The sequence below is a fragment of the Lethenteron reissneri genome, chromosome 46, assembly GCF_015708825.2.
Source record: "Lethenteron reissneri isolate LAM-NWPU_2019-01 chromosome 46, ASM1570882v1, whole genome shotgun sequence".
NCBI classification, from domain to species: Eukaryota; Metazoa; Chordata; class Hyperoartia; order Petromyzontiformes; family Petromyzontidae; genus Lethenteron; species Lethenteron reissneri.
This window is the reverse complement of record NC_083824.1, coordinates 6,060,549-6,078,219: the sequence shown is the minus strand read 5'-3', so window position 1 is coordinate 6,078,219 and position 17,671 is coordinate 6,060,549. Positions and strand designations below refer to the sequence as shown.

Sequence of the window (17,671 nt, the reverse complement as noted above, 5' to 3'; positions counted from 1 at the left end):
AGACAGGGTAGGGTTTTAAGAGGTAAAGGTGCAGCCCTGAAATTGCCTGCTCGTGCCACTGCTGGTGGAAGAGTGTAAGAACCCGCTCTGGACGGCGTGCAGCCGACACGTCCACGCCAGCCAGACGTCTTGATTGTGGTGGGAGTAACTTCCCTACAACTTTACCCCACCGCAAGCGACCTGTCACGATCTGTTGGTAAATTAAACATTTCTTTTTCGACACACAGTCGGCTTACTCTTGTGAGCGACATCACAAGGTCCCTGCAATAACGAGCACGGGGCGACTCTGAGAGAGTGATGAAAATTCCACATTCCTATGGCCGAAGACGAGTCCATCCAAAGCACAACGACCGCTGACTTACCAACAAAAAAGCGGTGCCGTATTATAATGAGCCAGGAGTTTACAAACGATGGTGGCCGATGGGCCCGAGTTAAGCTCCCCAACCCGGAGTTGAACCTGCGACTCGTCTGATCGCGAGCGAAGCGTTGCGCCCTTTGCGTCGCCGTGTGAGTGGTAGCCAGCGCCGGTTTGACGCGGGGGCTTCAGGGGGCCGCAGCCCCTGGTGGTCTCGGATTTGTAGGGTCTGTCAGCCCCCCACCCACGGAATAAAGCATATATAGCCAGAGCTTTCTAACAGTTGAAATTCAATATTGTAGCACTACGATAAATCCTATTGGCAACCCGGCAGGACATCGCCATGTGTAATGCTACCAGCTATGTCCCGAAACCAAAAGCAAGCAGTTTTTTGTTCGATTTTACTCTTGATTCAGGGTCACAATTTTGTCCAGTTTCACATTAAAAAAACTCTAAATTAAAATCACCGAGGGGAAGGGCAATGCAATGATTGGCAGACGTCGGGCATGGCGATGGCGGTGGCTTGTGAGACAGTCAAGGCGAGGAAGTGAATGTACACAGCAGGGAACTCTAAAATTATAACAGCCGCCTGGCCCAATTAAACGCCTTCATTCGGTCCTGGCCGTTGCGATATTAATACCACCGCGGGCATCACCAGGCGCCTTGGGGAGGGGATTCGAACTGTGATCCTCCCTGCATTGCGGCTCAAGTTGACGACCGCGTGCTGTCCGCCATCGCAAAGTTGTCACCCGCGCAGTTTCTAAAACACATCTCGCACCGCTTCCGTGTTGCACATGGCACGACGACGACAAACATCGCGTCTCTTTCAAGTTTCTAAGATTCCGATCATCATTTTTTTGTGTTCAACGGTTTTGCGAGCACGATCGTTGCCACGGCTCTCCGCCGCGTGCTCGCGGTGCACTCCCGAGTTGCGAGCACGCTACGGGAGACGCGCGGTCTTTAACGAACGATTTGTATGCACGGTCTGTTCTCCTGTACCGCGTGTTTTCATGCGAATTGGATGCGATTGAACGTGACGTGATCGAGCGAGCGGAACCACGTCGCAGCGCGAGCAGGAATGACCGGTGGTAGCGGCTGCCTCGGCGGAGCGCCATCGCGCGAGGCGGGATACTGCTGGATGCTTTTAGATGCTACCCACGCGCCTTGGTCTTTGTTCAGCCTACGTATGCATCTCACGTGTTATCGTGGACTGCGCTTTACCCCTATGCTATTATTTATTCAAATGCGATTTCTCCAGAACGCGGTGTTCTTAAGGAACGCGACAACTACCGCGTTACAGGGGAACAGACTTTATCCATGTCGAACTTCTTTCGCACCGTACACAACCAACCGTGCTAATCAGAGGACTTACGTCCGTGCGACATTTCGATTTCTCCTGTGATTGCGTGGTCGGTTTCCTCTGTATGCTCTGATTCTCTCCACGCGCCATACGCCGTATTTTATTTGTTTTTGGCTTTTTACCACGTTGGTGACTCGGGGTCACCGTCATAACAAACAAAAAAGCGAGACTTGCATGGCCTCCTGAGTTGGTCTCATCCGACGATTAAACAAAACTCGACGTGAGACCTGACGATGCGCGTGACATTGCTGGGAACGTCTTCTTCATCTTCTTCTTCTTCGACTTCTTATTATTATTATAATACATTTTTTTATTATTATTATTCGGTTCGTGGAGAAACCTCCCGGCAGCACGCGGAGCGAAACGACGGACGCGGTGCCGAGCAAACCGGCGGCATCAACCTGGCCACCCTCCAGAGAGGGTGATCTGACCACCTTCCAGAGAACTACGCAGCAGCAGCAGCAGGACAGCTGCGATTAACCGTCGCAGTGTCGGCGTTATTTGGCATTTAATGTTCCCGCACGGTCCTTTCTCTGCTCCACCCCCCCACCCCTAGTGTCCCCTGCGATTCGACTGATCTCCACAATTCCGGGGCCGACGACCGAATTTCAGAGCGAACTCATTCTCGTTTTGTTGTTGTTATTGTTTCGTATCATTTCATCACGGCACATTTTCGCTCCCCCCCGCGCGCCCCCACCGCTCCCCACTCCGTGTCGGTTACGATTGCTTTCGGTTACCTACGACGTGACGTTACCGGACGGTTTGCACCACGTCGCTTGCATAAGTTGTAAGTAACCCGTTCATCACGCGTCGCGCGGTTACGATGCGGTTTGCCGTGAGCGTAAGTTATCGGTTTTAAAAAAAAAATTTTGTTATTTTAAAACCGTTGAATCGGCGAGACCCGTCACGTGACCGCTCGTTGACCATTGCATTGCCGGCTGCCGTGATGTGGGGCGAAGTTTCAAACAGCGCTGGGGCGTGCGTTGATTTCTCACAACATCAGGTATTGCTGTGAGCGATCGTGTGTTGGAGTCTCGAGTCTTGCCCACGTGAACCTCCTACAGGCGGCATATCCTCACCCCCCCCCCACCACCTTCGCGTCTCCCGAAACGTAAGATGATGCCACAGACCCACGTCAATCAGAATCTGTATTTATCCTGGAGAAATCCGATGAGCTATGAAGCTCTTTTTCACAGATGTCCAGTTAGGGAGGGATCAGAAAGTTAGAATAGGAGTCACTTCAACAGGAGCTGTGGAGCCGCTCCAACTGGAGCCACTAAAATAGAAGTTACTCCAACAGAACTCACTGCAATAGGAGCCACTCCCATTGAAGTCGCACCAACAGGACTCATTCCAATAGGAGCCACTCCCATTGAAGTTACTCCAATAGGACTCACTCCAATAGGAGCCACTCCCATAGAAGTCGCACCAACAGGACTCATTCCAATAGGAGCCACTCCCATAGAAGTCACTCCAATAGGACTCACTCCAATAGGAGCCACTCCCATAGAAGTCACTCCAATAGGACTCACTCCTATAGGAGCCACTCCCATAGAAGTCACTCCAACAGGACTCACTCCAATAGGAGCCACTCCCATAGAAGTCACTCCAATAGGAGCCACTCCCATAGAAGTCACTCCAATAGGACTCACTCCAATAGGAGCCACTCCCATATAAGTCACTCCAACAGGACTCACTCCAATAGGAGCCACTCCCATAGAAGTCACTCTAACAGGACTCACTCCAATAGGAGCCACTCCCATAGAAGTCACTCCAATAGGACTCACTCCAATAGGAGCCACTCCCATAGAAGTCACTCCAATAGGACTCACTCCAATAGGAGCCACTCCCATAGAAGTCACTCCATTAGGACTCACTCCAATAGGAGCCACTCCCATATAAGTCACTCCAATAGGACTCATTCCAATAGGAGCCACTCCCATAGAAGTCACTCCAATAGGAGCCACTCCCATAGAAGTCACTCCAATAGGACTCACTCCAATAGGAGCCACTCCCATATAAGTCACTCCAACAGGACTCACTCCAATAGGAGCCACTCCCATAGAAGTCACTCCAACAGGACTCACTCCAATAGGAGCCACTCCCATAGAAGTCACTCCAATAGGACTCACTCCAATAGGAGCCACTCCAATAGAAGTCACTCCAATAGGACTCACTCCAATAGGAGCCACTCCCATAGAAGTCACTCCAATAGGACTCACTCCAATAGGAGCCACTCCCATATAAGTCACTCCAATAGGACTCACTCCAATAGGAGCCACTACAACAGAAGTCACTCCAATAGGACTCACTCCAATAGGAGCCACTCCCATAGAAGTCACTCCAACAGGACTCACTCCAATAGGAGCCACTCCCATAGAAGTCACTCCATCAGGACTCACTCCAATAGGAGCCACTCCCATAGAAGCCACTCCATCAGGACTCACTCCAATAGGAGCCACTCCCATAGAAGTCACTCCAATAGGACTCATTCCAATAGGAGCCACTCCCATAGAAGTCACTCCAATAGGACTCACTCCAATAGGAGCCACTCCCATAGAAGTCACTCCAATAGGACTCACTCCAATAGAAGCCACTCCCATATACGTCACTCCAATAGGACTCACTCCAATAGGAGCCACTCCCATAGAAGTCACTCCAACAGGACTCACTCCAATAGCAGCCACTATCTCAACACCAGACTCGGTACAGATTGGGCTGTCCCGTTGTCAGCCATCCAAGAGGTGCTTGTGAACGTCGCTCTTCATCTTTGAGCTAGGCCGAGTGTGGCAGAGACACAAACGAATTGAGTAAAATTTTCTTTTTGTCTGCAGCCGTCGGTGACCGGGCTCAGACCGTGTGAAACTCACTGCATTGGAGCATCCCCGGATCGATAAGCAGGTGGCTGGCTGAAACCGAGATTCTGACTGAGGCTCTTGGCAGTGCTGGATTGGTGACTCTGCAGTGTTCATCGTGAACCCTGTTGAGTGCCTCGGGCTGAAATTGAGACGTTCCCTCTCGTTCACAGTTTACAAATGTGGGCGACGCAAATGTTTGACTTCTTGAAGAGTTTTCCCCGTTTCTTCCTTTCGAATATAACCTAATAAATGAAATAAAATTCACATTTTGATTATTAAATAATAATAACTTAAATATAAGAATGTGTGTTTATGTATCATTCGATACTTACTGTTTCTGAATATTAATATGCACCACACACAGACACACATACAAACAGCATCAACAACAGCCGTCATTCGCCGCTAAGTGGCGGTGACATCTCCACAGCGCTTGTGCCAGGATAGGTGCGCATCAAGTCACCGTGAAGAGTCGAGGGCTCGCCGGGAGGAGGTTACAGGACAGACTCAGCTGCTATGTATTGACTGAGATGACTTGCAGATGCACCACCTGTGCTGCCAACTGTGCCAACTTGCTCCGTTTTAGGCGCCCGGTACTCCGCTCATTGTTGTGAGCGTCTCTTCCGCCCTCCGTTGTTGTCGGAGGGCAGCTGCCTCCGAATGCCCACGAGCATCCTGTACAGAGGCTGATCTTGACACCGCTGGTACCCATCATCGACAAGTCCATTCAGCTCCACATTCTCTTGTACCACATCGGCCTATCTCTCTTTTAGCCCGTGGCGCACCCTTTTAGCCCCCTCTAACTGGTCATTCAGAAGCTGATTGGGCATGCGGTAGGCTGGCCACGCCGGCTATACGACCCAGCCAATGCAACCTTATCCGTCGCAGGAGCTCACCGTGATGGAAATTGTTTTCAGATCTTTCAAAAACGTTTGAGCTCCTCGTACAACCCAGTCTGGTTAAACCCAGGATGCATCACAGGCAAGCCATTCTGGATGTTTCAGGCCGGCATAGGTATTACTGTAAAAGGGGTCTTCGGTTCGCAAGCAGAGAGAAAAGCGGGCATGATACCTTATTCTCCTGATTATAACACACTAAAGACACCCTTTGTCCCCTGTGTTTCAAAGCAAAAGTTGGGGGGCATTTCTTACTTTCCAGAGCGCTGTCAAAAATCCGGAGAATACAGTAACAGCAGAAGAGAATATTTCACCGCGTGGATTAACCTCGTGTAGAAAAACCTTGGTTTAATTCGCTCTCACATTCACACGCGCAAACACACACACACACTTATCACCAGTCCATCAGACCATTGCCACGATCAATAATGTCAACGTCATAAAATCCAACGCAGTCAATTTACAAAATGGCTATCAAGTGTTGAGGCCAAGCATGCTTGAGATGAATGGACATGGAGCCTTTAAAGTGCTACGAGTCACTAAGACCACAGCCATTTTACGAACGGATCTCCGATAATTATATATGACCATACGCCCCCCCCCCCCCAGTCCCCTCCCCACACCCTATTCAAATCCTTCCCATTCCTTCAAGTTGAGAATTTTCACATTTGTAGTTTTTCGGTGGCTCTTCGTCCCACGCGTACACAGTGGAGTAACAGTTGCGGACGATTATCTTCACGACCGTCGCGAGTCAAACTTTAACGGTTCGGTTGTTAGTCCGCCGATTTTTGTTTTTTACATCGACGCCTCCTCGCGCCAAGTCGGGAAGCTGCGGGCGTCTCAGCCGCGGGTCGTAACGCAGTTATAAATAAATCAAAAGTGGCTTCGGTTGGATCGGGGAAATGCAGCGTGATTCTGAACGTCCGTTCACATTTTTCTTTCTATTTTTTTTTACAATTTTTTGTCGTTTGTAATTCATTCTTGCACTTTCCCCAGCTCGCCGTGTCTTCCGATAAAACAAAAAACAACAAAAATAATAATTGTTTCGTGCCACAGCCACGGCTATTCGCAGCCGTGACTATACCCAGGTCACCCTTGCACAAGAGGTAACGTGCCAAGTGTCGCAACAGGTTGAATTCGTCCCCTGGTTAAAATAAAGGATGCTCACTGACTGGCTTGACAGTCGAACGATTCCTGAATAAAATTGTGGATTAATCGATGACCTCTTCGTTTGAGATGTAAATAAACATAAAAGATGACCTCAAGTGGCTCTTATATTCCCGAACGGCGGAAGAACGAAGCTACGTTCATTCTTCTGACGAAACAAATTCATTTTTTCACCACCCAAACTTAACAGTTATCGCTGTCCATGACGCAACAGCCGATTTTCCACCCCCCGTGGTAATATAATTTAGTTTCAATGCCTCCTCCGTAAGCTACGTAAAAAACAACTGGGCTGATGGCGTTGAGCAGAAGCGCTTTAAAGGAGGCTCGCTTAGCTGCTGGGCGTGGAGCGAAAGAGGCTCGGAGTCATCGTAGAGGTGGTCATGGTTCTCGCGGCCACGTTGGGTTGTTGTTTTAGGCTTCGATGGGGCTGGCCACCATGCTGCTTGGGGTGTCCGGGAGCTGGGAAGGAATGGAGCCCAGGTCACTCCCTGCGGTGGAGTTCGATCCGGGTCCCCCATCAGAGAACCCCATCTAACGACGAGAGGGAGGGGAGACGTTGAGCAGAGGCAAAGATTCCCCCGTGTGGATCTTCACACGCTAAGTACTCACACTATAACGCGTTTTCTCCAGCAGCTGTCCTTCCATACAACATTGAACGTGCGCCGTTGTAAGTCGGAACGCGCGGCCTAGTAAGGCGGAACGCGCGCTGTTATAATGTGGAACACTCTCTGTTATAATACAGAATGCACTCCGTTATCACGCAGAACACGCTCCGTTATAATACAGAATGCACTCCATTATAACACAGAACGTGCGCCATTATAACGCAGTTTCTGAGCGGTCAATGACGAACTACTTTCTTGAGCAGCGTGGCTGAGCGGTATGGTGATGCAGTAGGCAGAACGATAAAGTAACGTGGCGACAAACCCTAAGTTATTTGTCCCGCCATCTTACCGTGTATGCACGTACATCGTAACTTGCCGAACTTTATCGTTACGTTAATTATGGGGAAATTATAGTCGCTTCACACGTTTTTCACTTAACGCGGCACTTTTCAGGAACGAATCTACATCGTTAGAGGACTTCCTGTATATATAACAGCTGCTGAGCACAGGCCCAAAGGCCTGAAATGCTGAGTGGTGATCAACAAACGGTAAAATTGAAGTTGTGATAGATAAGAGTTGCTCCATTTTTTTTGCATTCAGCAAAGTTACGAGAACTTGGGGAAAAGAAACGATCGGAGGGATCACGAGGAAGAAACAGAGTGTGAGGCGTTGTGACCTGCAGTGTGGTGGTGGTTGAACACATTACATAAAAGACAAAACAGTCAGTCTGTTAGACCAAATCCTCAACATGGGTGAGCGAATCACTACACTACCGCTGCCCACCAGATCACGCGCATCCACAGACACACGCTCACATATGTGTAGATTTTTATATAAATAGCAGCTGCTTCTGCTGATGGTGATGTTGGCATTGACATTGATGCATCAGCTTTGTCTACTGCTGCAACAACTGCTGCTGATGATGACAACTAAAGATTATGATAGCAGTACTGCTGCTGCAGCCACCGTGGTAACAACTGCTGACAATGATAATGATGATGGTCATTTTTACCAGGTGCTGGAACGGGCCCTGGTCGAGGTCGCTGCTCAGCGCGAACTCGCTGAGCGTTTTCCACGGCGCTGGCTGGAAACTCTGCACCTCGACGGGGTTCCCCGGTATCGCCGACTCGTGTGGCACGGGGCTCCCGGCCACCAGCGGCGTGCCCGTCAGGCCCTGCAGGTTCTGCACAACCACAAAGCAAAGCCTCACCATCTAGGCATTTGCAACGACACCGCAAAGCCTTAGCGAGTAGGCCTGTGAAACAACACCACAAAGTTTTGATTTCAAGCTTTCGTGACTGCAGGGATTCAAATTCTTGGTTCTTTCGGTGAAGTCACGTAGAAGGGTAATTATAAAAATATAAAACAATAAAGATTCTCACGACGTTTCGACTGCAACACAAGCAATCATCTTCAGGTGCGAAACGTCGTGAGAATCTTTATTGTTTTATATTTTTATTATTTTATTATTTCCCTTCTACATGACTTTACCGAAAGAACCAAGAATATGAACACCACAACGCCTTAGTGCGCAGGCCTGTGCAACAACACTGCAAAGCCTTTGTGCATAGACCTGTGCAACAGCACCACAAAGCCTTAGTGGACAGGCCTGGGCAACAGCATCACAAAGCCTTAGCGAGTAGGCCTGGGCAACAACACCACAAAGCCTTAGCGAGTAGGCCTGGGCAACAGCACCACAAAGCCTTAGCGAGTAGGCCTGGGCAACAGCACCACAAAGCCTTAGCGAGTAGGCCTGGGCAACAGCACCACAAAGCCTTAGCGAGTAGGCCTGGGCAACAGCACCACAAAGCCTTAGCGAGTAGGCCTGGGCAACAGCACCACAAAGCCTTAGCGAGTAGGCCTGGGCAACAGCACCACAAAGCCTTAGTGGACAGGCCTGGGCAACAGCACCACAAAGCCTTAGCGAGTAGGCCTGGGCAACCACACCGCAAAGCCTTAGTGGACAGGCCTGGGCAACAGCACCACAAAGCCTTAGCGGACAGGCCTGGGCAACAGCACCACAAAGCCTTAGTGAGTAGGCCTGGGCAACAGCACCGCAAAGCCTTAGTGGACAGGCCTGGGCAACAACACCACAAAGCCTTTCTGCGTAGGCCTGCCCAACAACACCACAAAGCCTTAGCATGCAGGATTCCGTAGCCAGTACCATTGCACATCGGCGGCGTAGGAGACAAGGAGCGAGCAATCGTTACCGTCTTGTCGGCGTGATGCTGCTGCTGCATCTGCTTCATGAGGATGCTGCGCTTCTTGTCCTTGCAGCGCTTGTTTTGGAACCAGACGCGGATGACACGCGGGCTCAGGCCCGTCATCTCCACGAGCTGCTCCTTCATGAGCGCGTCGGGCCGTGGGTTTGCCGCGTAGCACGTGCGCAGTGTCTGCAGCTGCTTCTCGTTGAGCACAGTGCGAACCCGCGTCGCCTTCTCTGGCCCGCTCGGAATCCCCCCTGGAACTCCGCCGCCACCACCAGTTATGCCACCGCCCACGAGTCCTGAAAGAATTGGGATTCGGTGATGTTACTTTTATTATTGTTATCTCGTCATTTTAGCCGGGTTTAATCGCAATCGTGCTATCGGTTAGCGTCACGTCACGAGATGAAATGTGTAACACGTAAGCTTTTGCGACCAATATCATCCATAATAGAGGGTTTTTTTGGGGTTAGATCGCGTAAATATATAAATGTGTCGTTAAAACCCACCACCACCCGACACAGCCAACTAGTAAGGGTTGTCACGTAAACAAAACGTACCAATTCGTCACTAGTACAGCACACTGGTGTGTTGGAGAGCCAAGCCACAACATTTACAATCTGAGTACGACGTTTCGCCAGCAATTAACTAGCCTCATCAGGCGACAGCCAGATTTGTGGAGAAGTCCACCTGTTTCATTCCTTATATAGAGGCCAAGATGGGGGGGGGGCGGGATTAATGAGCTAACGGACATTATATGCACGTGCATTATGCGAGCCCATTGATCTTGTCCTTCCTGTCCATTGTGTGTATTAAAATTGCATACCAACGGTAATCCCAATTCAACTTCTAGTTACTACTGGCCAAGACTAATTAGATAATCTAGCAAAATTGAAAGAAATCAAAGTAATTTAAACCGCTCGGATAGCTACCGACTTAGTGTTGCGTGGAAGCGAATCATCAAATAATACATTGTTTAAATGCATGTCTATACAGGGCACCGTACTTCAATAGGGATTACCGTTGGTACGGCTATTTAAATACACACAATGGATAGGAAGGACAAGGTCAAAGGGCTCGCATAATGTGCATGTATAATGTACATTGACCCAATAACCCCCCCCCCCTCCACTTTGCGCAAGAGCACCGAAGTGTGGTCACCACATCTATGCCTCTATATAAGAAACGAAACAGGTAGACTTATCCACAAATCTGGCTGTCGCCTGATGAAGCGAGTTGTAATTACTGGCGAAACGTCGTACTTATATTGTAAGTGTTGTGGCTTGGCTCTCCAACACACCGGTAGTGATGTACTAGTGACGAATTGGCATGTTCTGTTTACGTGACAACCCTTACTAGTTGGCTGTGTCGGGTGGTGGCAGGTTTTAACGACACATTTATATATTTAAGCAATCTAACCCCAAAAAATACTTTATTTTGGAAGATGAAATGTACTTTCCGGGTGCAACCCTTTGCGTTAGGAAAATGACACTTGGAAGCCGATATCACAAATCTACCTCTCAGAACCCTTCAAGTGCCTTCTCGTTTATACAGTGGAGGGCAGCACTCTCGGTTCTAAAGAAATGTTGTGTTCAATGTTGGATTCAAGGCGACCGCGACTCGTCCTCACCCGACAGGTGCAGACTTCTCGACGAGTGCACCGGACTGCCCGGTCGCGTCAGCGCCGTTCCGAGCAGCCCGCCGCCGCCGCCACCTCCGGCACCGCCGGCGCCGCCGCCGCCACCGCCTCCTTCTCCGCCACCGCCGCCGTGGTGCTGGTCGGCTCGACACAGGAGTCCGCCGCCGTCGCGCAGCGCGAACTCGTCGCCGGGCAGCAGCTGGCGCGAGCAGGTCTCGCAGCGGAAGCACTCCATGTGGTAGATGTGGGAGCGCGCGCGCATCACAAAGTCCGTCTTGCTGAACGACGCGTTGCACTTGGCGCACTTGATCCCGAACAGCCTGCCGTGCCGTCAACAGAGCGACGCCGTGTGTTGGTAATTGACGGAGCGCTGCCGCGTGTTGTTAAATAGAAAAGTTCAAACGGTTTCTTCCTCTGCGCGTTCCCCCACTTTGGTTGGGGCAGGCGGGCGCTATTGTACCTCTTCTATCCTGTCGCCGACACGCTGCTCGGAAATTCCTGTCGATTTTTGTTTGCCCCCCTCGCCTGTTGAAGAGCGGCGCGTTGTGCCGGGCCCGTTGTTTTTGTTCCAATGAGAAACATAAGCTAAGCGGTTATGGCCCCAGGTTAGCGCGTAGGCTTTCACAACCAATATTGTTCGTAATAACGAACTTTTTTTTTTGGGTAAGATCGCGTCAATATAAACGTGCCAGTTAGTCTCTACTTCAGCACACCGGCGAGTTGCAGAGTAAACCGTCAACATTTGCAACCAAGTACCGTGACGTTTTGCTGGTGACTACAGCAACCAGCTTCATCAGGCGATTTGCCTCGAGTAATAGCTAATCGCCACGTTTTTTTCTTTCTTTTACATCACAAACCTTACTAATTGGCTGTGTCGGGTGGTGGTGGCTTAACGACGCATTTGTATTTACGCAACCTGACCCAAAGAAAAACCCGTTAAGGTGCCGGCCTGCGTTTGCCCCGATCGCACCACTGCCCAGGGCCTCAGGGCCTCCGATAAGTCAGGTGCGGTGCTCCTCTTGAAGGTTTTTTTTGGGAATTTTGGAATTTCTCTCACTTGATACAGCTATCGTGCTGTGACGGTTCCACCTGAAGACCGCGGCTTGTGTTGCCTCCGAAACGTCGTGATTTTAATTTTATTTTTATTTTACTTTAATTAATTATAATTTTTTACCTACGTGACTTTACCAAAAAAACCTACGAATATGAATCCTTGCAGTCACGAAAGCTTCAAATCTAGAGGTTTTTTTTGGGTCCACTTCTCCCGCGAGACCTCTTGGAAGAGGCGGCGAGAGCGCCCACGCTTTACCCCACCGCGCGTGACCTGCCGATCGAATCGTCTGACCGCGGCGCAGCCCGTTTACGCCGCTGGACGGACGGAGGCGGACGGGTTGGGGAGTGGAGGTGGAGGAAGAAGGGGGAGGGGAGGGGGGTGTGTGGGGAGGAATTTAAGAAACTTGCACCATCGTTTCAGCTGACATCGAATGGGAACCTGCGACGCCCCCACATTGCAAGCCCAGTGGGTGCTCACCCATTACACCCCGTTGGGGTGGCACAGCGTCCCCGAAGGGAAACCGGACACCGCAAGTCCAATAACCAATATGTGTTGCGTTGAGGAATGCGACACCGAAGCCGATACGAGAGCGGCGATTTTTACACTCGCTAGACAAAGGTCACCCGTGTAGCCTGCAACACACTTTTGGGGACAAGTGCTGTTAGCGAGCGCCTATGAAGGCTGGCAAGATACACGAGGGGGGTGGGTGGCCAGCACCACGCCCGGCCGCCTTCGTCGATGTTTACACGCATCGGACCAGGTACTCATTTGAGGCTGAGTCGACGTGGGAGAGGCCCAGGGCCGGTTCAAATAATCTTCACCGGTGTTGCCTGCGAGCGGGGAATCGAACTCGGATGGCTGGGTTTTGCGACACATCCCACTAACCGCTGCGCTACCGCTCCCCACGAACGCGCGCACACATGCACACACATACACACAGGCACGGAGAGCCGTGCGCGGGTTTATGGCGGAATTATGAAACCCAAGCTGCCAGGGCCGAGTGATTCATTGGGCAGGGGTCAGCGTCTCGTTTACCTATGTAACTATGTAATTTATACCCGCGGGGTAGAGATGGGACAGCTAAGTGGCCGCATTTAAATGATGGGGTTCAGCGTTATCCATGGGAGAGTTTTACACAGCGGACGTGAATGTGTGTCTGTGTAAATGCCCGTGTGTTGTGTGTGTTGTGTGTGTCAGGGCGAGCGGTGGCACAGGCGTAAGCGTGGCCAAGCAACGAACCTAACGGGAGGCCCGAGTGTGATTCCCGCTCACGGCCAACGCCAGTGATGATATACATGGCCAGAATGATTTATGTTGCCGTACTCTGTACTGCAGGAGAGAATTGATTGTTCCGGGCCTCCCCTAGGTCCACTCAGCCTCAAATGGGTACCTGGTGCGGTGTGTAAACATCGCCACTAGGGAGACAAAGGCGGTTGTCAGTGGTGTTGGCCAACCAGCACCAATGACACGCTTACCCAATCACGCTCACTCACCTCCCCACGTGCTCGATCACTCACCAATACACCTGCTCGCTCACTCAGCCACGCACTTTATTTTTGACCCCCCCCCCTTCCCCCTCGTCACACGGCGTCACAAAAGTCAGACCCCTCCCTCAAATATGACGTCACAAAGCTCTGCCCCCCCCCCCCCCAAAAAAAAATAAACATGCTTCAAATCGCTTTAAACTATTGTCATTGTAGTGCGTATTGAATGTGCCGCTGCACTCTGATGTTGTAGGAGAAAACATGTATTAAAAAGTCCATTAAATTAAGTAGAACGAGTTGTCTATATGTATTTGATGTGACGTCACATTTCTCAACCCCCCCCTCGTCACACATCGTCACAATGTCTGACACCCCCCCCAGCCACGCACGTGCTTACCCCACCCACGCGCCCGCTCGCTCGCCCACCTGCTGTAGTCGCGCTTGCAGAAGGTTTTGCCATCGCGCACGAAGCAGGTGCACGTCTCGTCGAGGCTCTGGCCGCATTCGGCGCACTTGAGGCAGGCGGCGTGCCACTCGAGGTCCGGAGACACGCGCAGGATGAACGGGTCCTGGATGTGCGTGCCACAGCCGACGCACAGCGCAGCTCTCCTCCGCTCTGTGTCAGGCACACGCACAAATCATCATCAGCCGACACGCACACGCCACCACCACCATCATCATCATCGCCACCGTCGTCATCGTGAGATTTTAGACGCGCACAAATCGTCATCAGCCAACATGGATACGCCACCATCATCATCATCACCGTCGGCATCATCAGATTTGAGACGCGCACAAATCATCATCAGCCGACACGCACACGCCACCACCACCATCATCATCATCGCCACCGTCGTCATCGTGAGATTTTAGACGCGCACAAATCGTCATCAGCCAACATGGATACGCCACCATCATCATCATCATCACCGTCGGCATCATCAGATTTGAGACGCGCACAAATCATCATCAGCCAACACGGACACGCCACCATCATCATCACCGCCGTCATCATCATCAGATTTTAGACGCGCACAAATCATCATCAGCCAACACGGATACGCCACCATCATCATCATCACCGTCGTCATCATCAGATTTGAGACGCGCACAAATCATCATCAGCCAACGCATAGTGCAGCTCCCCTCCGATCTGTGTCACAAACAAAGACAAAGACCCCCCCCCCCCGGATAGCCTGTAAGAGACTGTTGGGGCAAGTGTTGTTAGCGAGCAGCATCTATGAAGGCCGGCACGGCGCACGAGGGAGTGGGTGGCCAACACTACGCCCGGTTCCCTTTGTCTCCCCAGTGGCGATGTTTACACGCCGAACCATGTACCCATTTGAGGTTGAGTCGACCTAGGGGAGACCCAAGACCGGTTCAGATAATCGTCACTGGTGTTGGCCGTGAGCGGGAATCTCCCTGGTTCGTAGCGCAGCGCACTGACCGCTACATTACCACCTCCCCACAGACAAACAAAGGTAACAAAGATTCCCCGTATAGCCTTAACAGACTGTAGGGGCAAGTGCTGTTAGCGAGCACCTATGAAGGCCGGAACGGTACACGAGGGGGTGGGTGGCCAGCACCACGCCCGACCGCCTTTGTCTCCCCAGTGGCGATGTTTGCACACCGCACCAGGTACTCATTTAAGGCTGAGTCGACCTAAGGGAGGCCCAGGACCCGGTTCAGATAATCGTCACTGGTGTTGGCCGTGAGCAGGGATCTCCCTGGTTCGTAGCGCAGCGCACTGACCGCTACATTACCACCTCCCCACAGACGCACACACACGCAGGCACCATTGATTGGTAAGGCTGCCACAATTCTGGCAGGCTCAACTCTGAGCACATCTCGTGAGCTGGCAGCCCCTCCCACCGTAAGCCCCTGCCCACTGTTACATAGCCACGCCCAATCAGCCACTAGCAGCGTCCACACAGAGAGAGAAAACGCTGCTCATAGGACCATCGTCTACGCCAGGGGCCCCCAACCCCCGGACCGCGGACCGGTACCGGTCCGTGGCCTGTTAGGAACCGGGCCGTACAGCAACAGGAGGTGAGCGGTGAGTCCGCACGTGGCCCGCCCCCATTGTTTTATTATTTGCCACTTCCGTCCGCGCCTCTTTCCCGCACTGCGCCATGGGTGGAAAAACCCCCATTTGTCCAGCGGCAGGCATCGGGTTTTTTCTTTAATACAATTAAACCCGATTTCGGGAAATTAAAACCTGGTTTAATGAATACGAAACTCTGATAGGCTTAGGCTGCTTCCTCGTCGGTGCTGCTATCGTACTCGGGGCCATCGGGCACGGGGTAGTCGTAGAATGCGGCGGGCAGGTTGGTCTTGATGAACACGAGCTTCTCCACAATCGTGGGCGCCAGTGAGTTCCTGAGCTTGGAATGGATGAAGCCCATCGTTGAGAAGTTGGCGAAGTACGGTTCTGCAATTAGAACCAATTAAACCGGATTTCTCCCAATCTCAGATGATCGGGTTTAATATAAAAAGACAATTAAACCCGATTGTAAAAACCCTGACTGTGCCACCCTTGCACTGCGCACTTGTCTCAGTCACAGTTTTGGTAAGCCCACAAGCTGCTAACCACCTCGTAGCCACAATGAGTAAAAAACAAACGTCGCTAGAGAGCTTCTTTGAAAAGGGGGAAAGACCCAATGGCCCCCCCTCCCCGGTCCGTGAAAAAAATTGTCTTCCACGAAACCAGTCCCTGGTGCTAAAAAGGTTGGGGACCGCTACTCTACGTGTGTGTGGGCATTTAAATATCACAGCATATTACTGTGTTCCGACGTACGAACCGTTTGACTTACGAACTTTCGCCAGGAACGAATCGTGTTCGTAAGTCGAGGACGGTGCCGTACATTTAATCCCGCGCGTTCCTCTCTCTCCCGTCTCGGGTGTAGTTCCGATCCCGCTCCTCCAGTACCGGCCTTCGTGGCTAACCTCACCTCACCTCCCGCAACTTGTTTGACGCTAATTCATTGACCTCGGTGGAAATGTTTTCCCGATCCGCTCGTTGGGACACGGCCGGAGGCGATGCGGCACCTTCGCGAACTTCGATTTTCGCCTCCGAGCGCATCGCCGCCTTTCGCTTTCAACACCAAGTCCGAGTCCTCCGGAAGCACTCAACCGTGAACTCCTTGAATAAGATCCCAACCCCCGTCCAGCCCCTCTTGGATGGGGGAAGCCGGGTGGCCAGTAGATTCGTCGTTGTGTTTGGGGGTGAGGGGGTTCACCTTATCGGCAATTCACAAGCCAAGTGAACTTGGGGGGGGGGGGGGGCGCAAAGAGACATTTGGTGGTGCATAGCGCACCCCACAAACCCTCGATTGTAAATGTCCACGTGTCTGACCCATACATCATATTTGGAGTTTGCGTGTTTTCTTTTTCTCTCCGTGGATTTTTTTCCTCCGGTTTTCACTCCACATTTAACAACTTGCTTTGAGTTTATTTCGATGAGTTTGCCGCTATAAATTTCGACACGATAAGCCACTTTTTGTTGAGCTGTCATTTGTGGCCAGGTCGCTTCTGAAAAATAAGTTAATACCTCAGTGGGTTTTACCTGGTAAGATTTTTTAAAAATAGTTTAGTTTGATTTGTATATTTTTTGTGATGTATTTACCTTACTGATACTTTTTGTATCGTTTGTTGTTGTAACGCACTGACCCGGTGCCCCTACTGGACATCTGTGAAAAAGAGCTTTATAGCCACATCGGATTCCTCCAGGTTTAATGCATATTCTAATAGCTGAAGTGGACTTATTGAAGACCTTATGTTAAGCACATGCTGCCTTGACTATATTCAACGTAATTTTCCAACGACAAAAAAATCTTTCCAGCCTGCAGCACTCGTTGAGATTATTTGGCTGCTACTTTCGACGATATTTGATTTTAGTTTACCCAGGTAAGAAGGCTTCACACTGAAGCTATACAGCTCATTTTCACAAGCGACCCGGTCATCACAAACGATGGCGCAGCGAAGTGGCTTCTCATCACCGTGTGGACATTTATAGCAGCCGCCAAATAACTCTTAAGCCACGGGTTGGC

General features: G+C 51.0%; 1 protein-coding gene and 1 long non-coding RNA gene across 2 annotated transcripts in view; one reads left to right on the top strand and one right to left on the bottom strand.

Moving 5' to 3' along the window:
* Positions 1 to 2,674: 2,674 nt before the first annotated feature.
* Positions 2,675 to 7,854, top strand: LOC133354277 (uncharacterized). The gene is made up of 3 exons (XR_009756564.1): positions 2,675 to 2,718; positions 4,550 to 4,616; positions 7,052 to 7,854. It is a non-coding gene; the product is annotated as an uncharacterized LOC133354277 (long non-coding RNA).
* The window catches only part of LOC133354275 (insulin gene enhancer protein ISL-1-like), a 51,327-nt gene continuing 39,458 nt past the window's right edge, over positions 5,803 to 17,671 (bottom strand). Inside the window, exons 2-6 of the mRNA XM_061570993.1 lie at positions 14,049 to 14,238; positions 11,076 to 11,404; positions 9,452 to 9,747; positions 8,254 to 8,424; positions 5,803 to 7,167 (exon numbers count right to left, since the gene is read on the bottom strand). Coding sequence (XP_061426977.1) covers positions 7,048 to 7,167; positions 8,254 to 8,424; positions 9,452 to 9,747; positions 11,076 to 11,404; positions 14,049 to 14,238 — 1,106 coding nt within the window. The 3' untranslated portion in view covers positions 5,803 to 7,047. The remainder of the gene's footprint in view (positions 7,168 to 8,253; positions 8,425 to 9,451; positions 9,748 to 11,075; positions 11,405 to 14,048; positions 14,239 to 17,671) is intronic.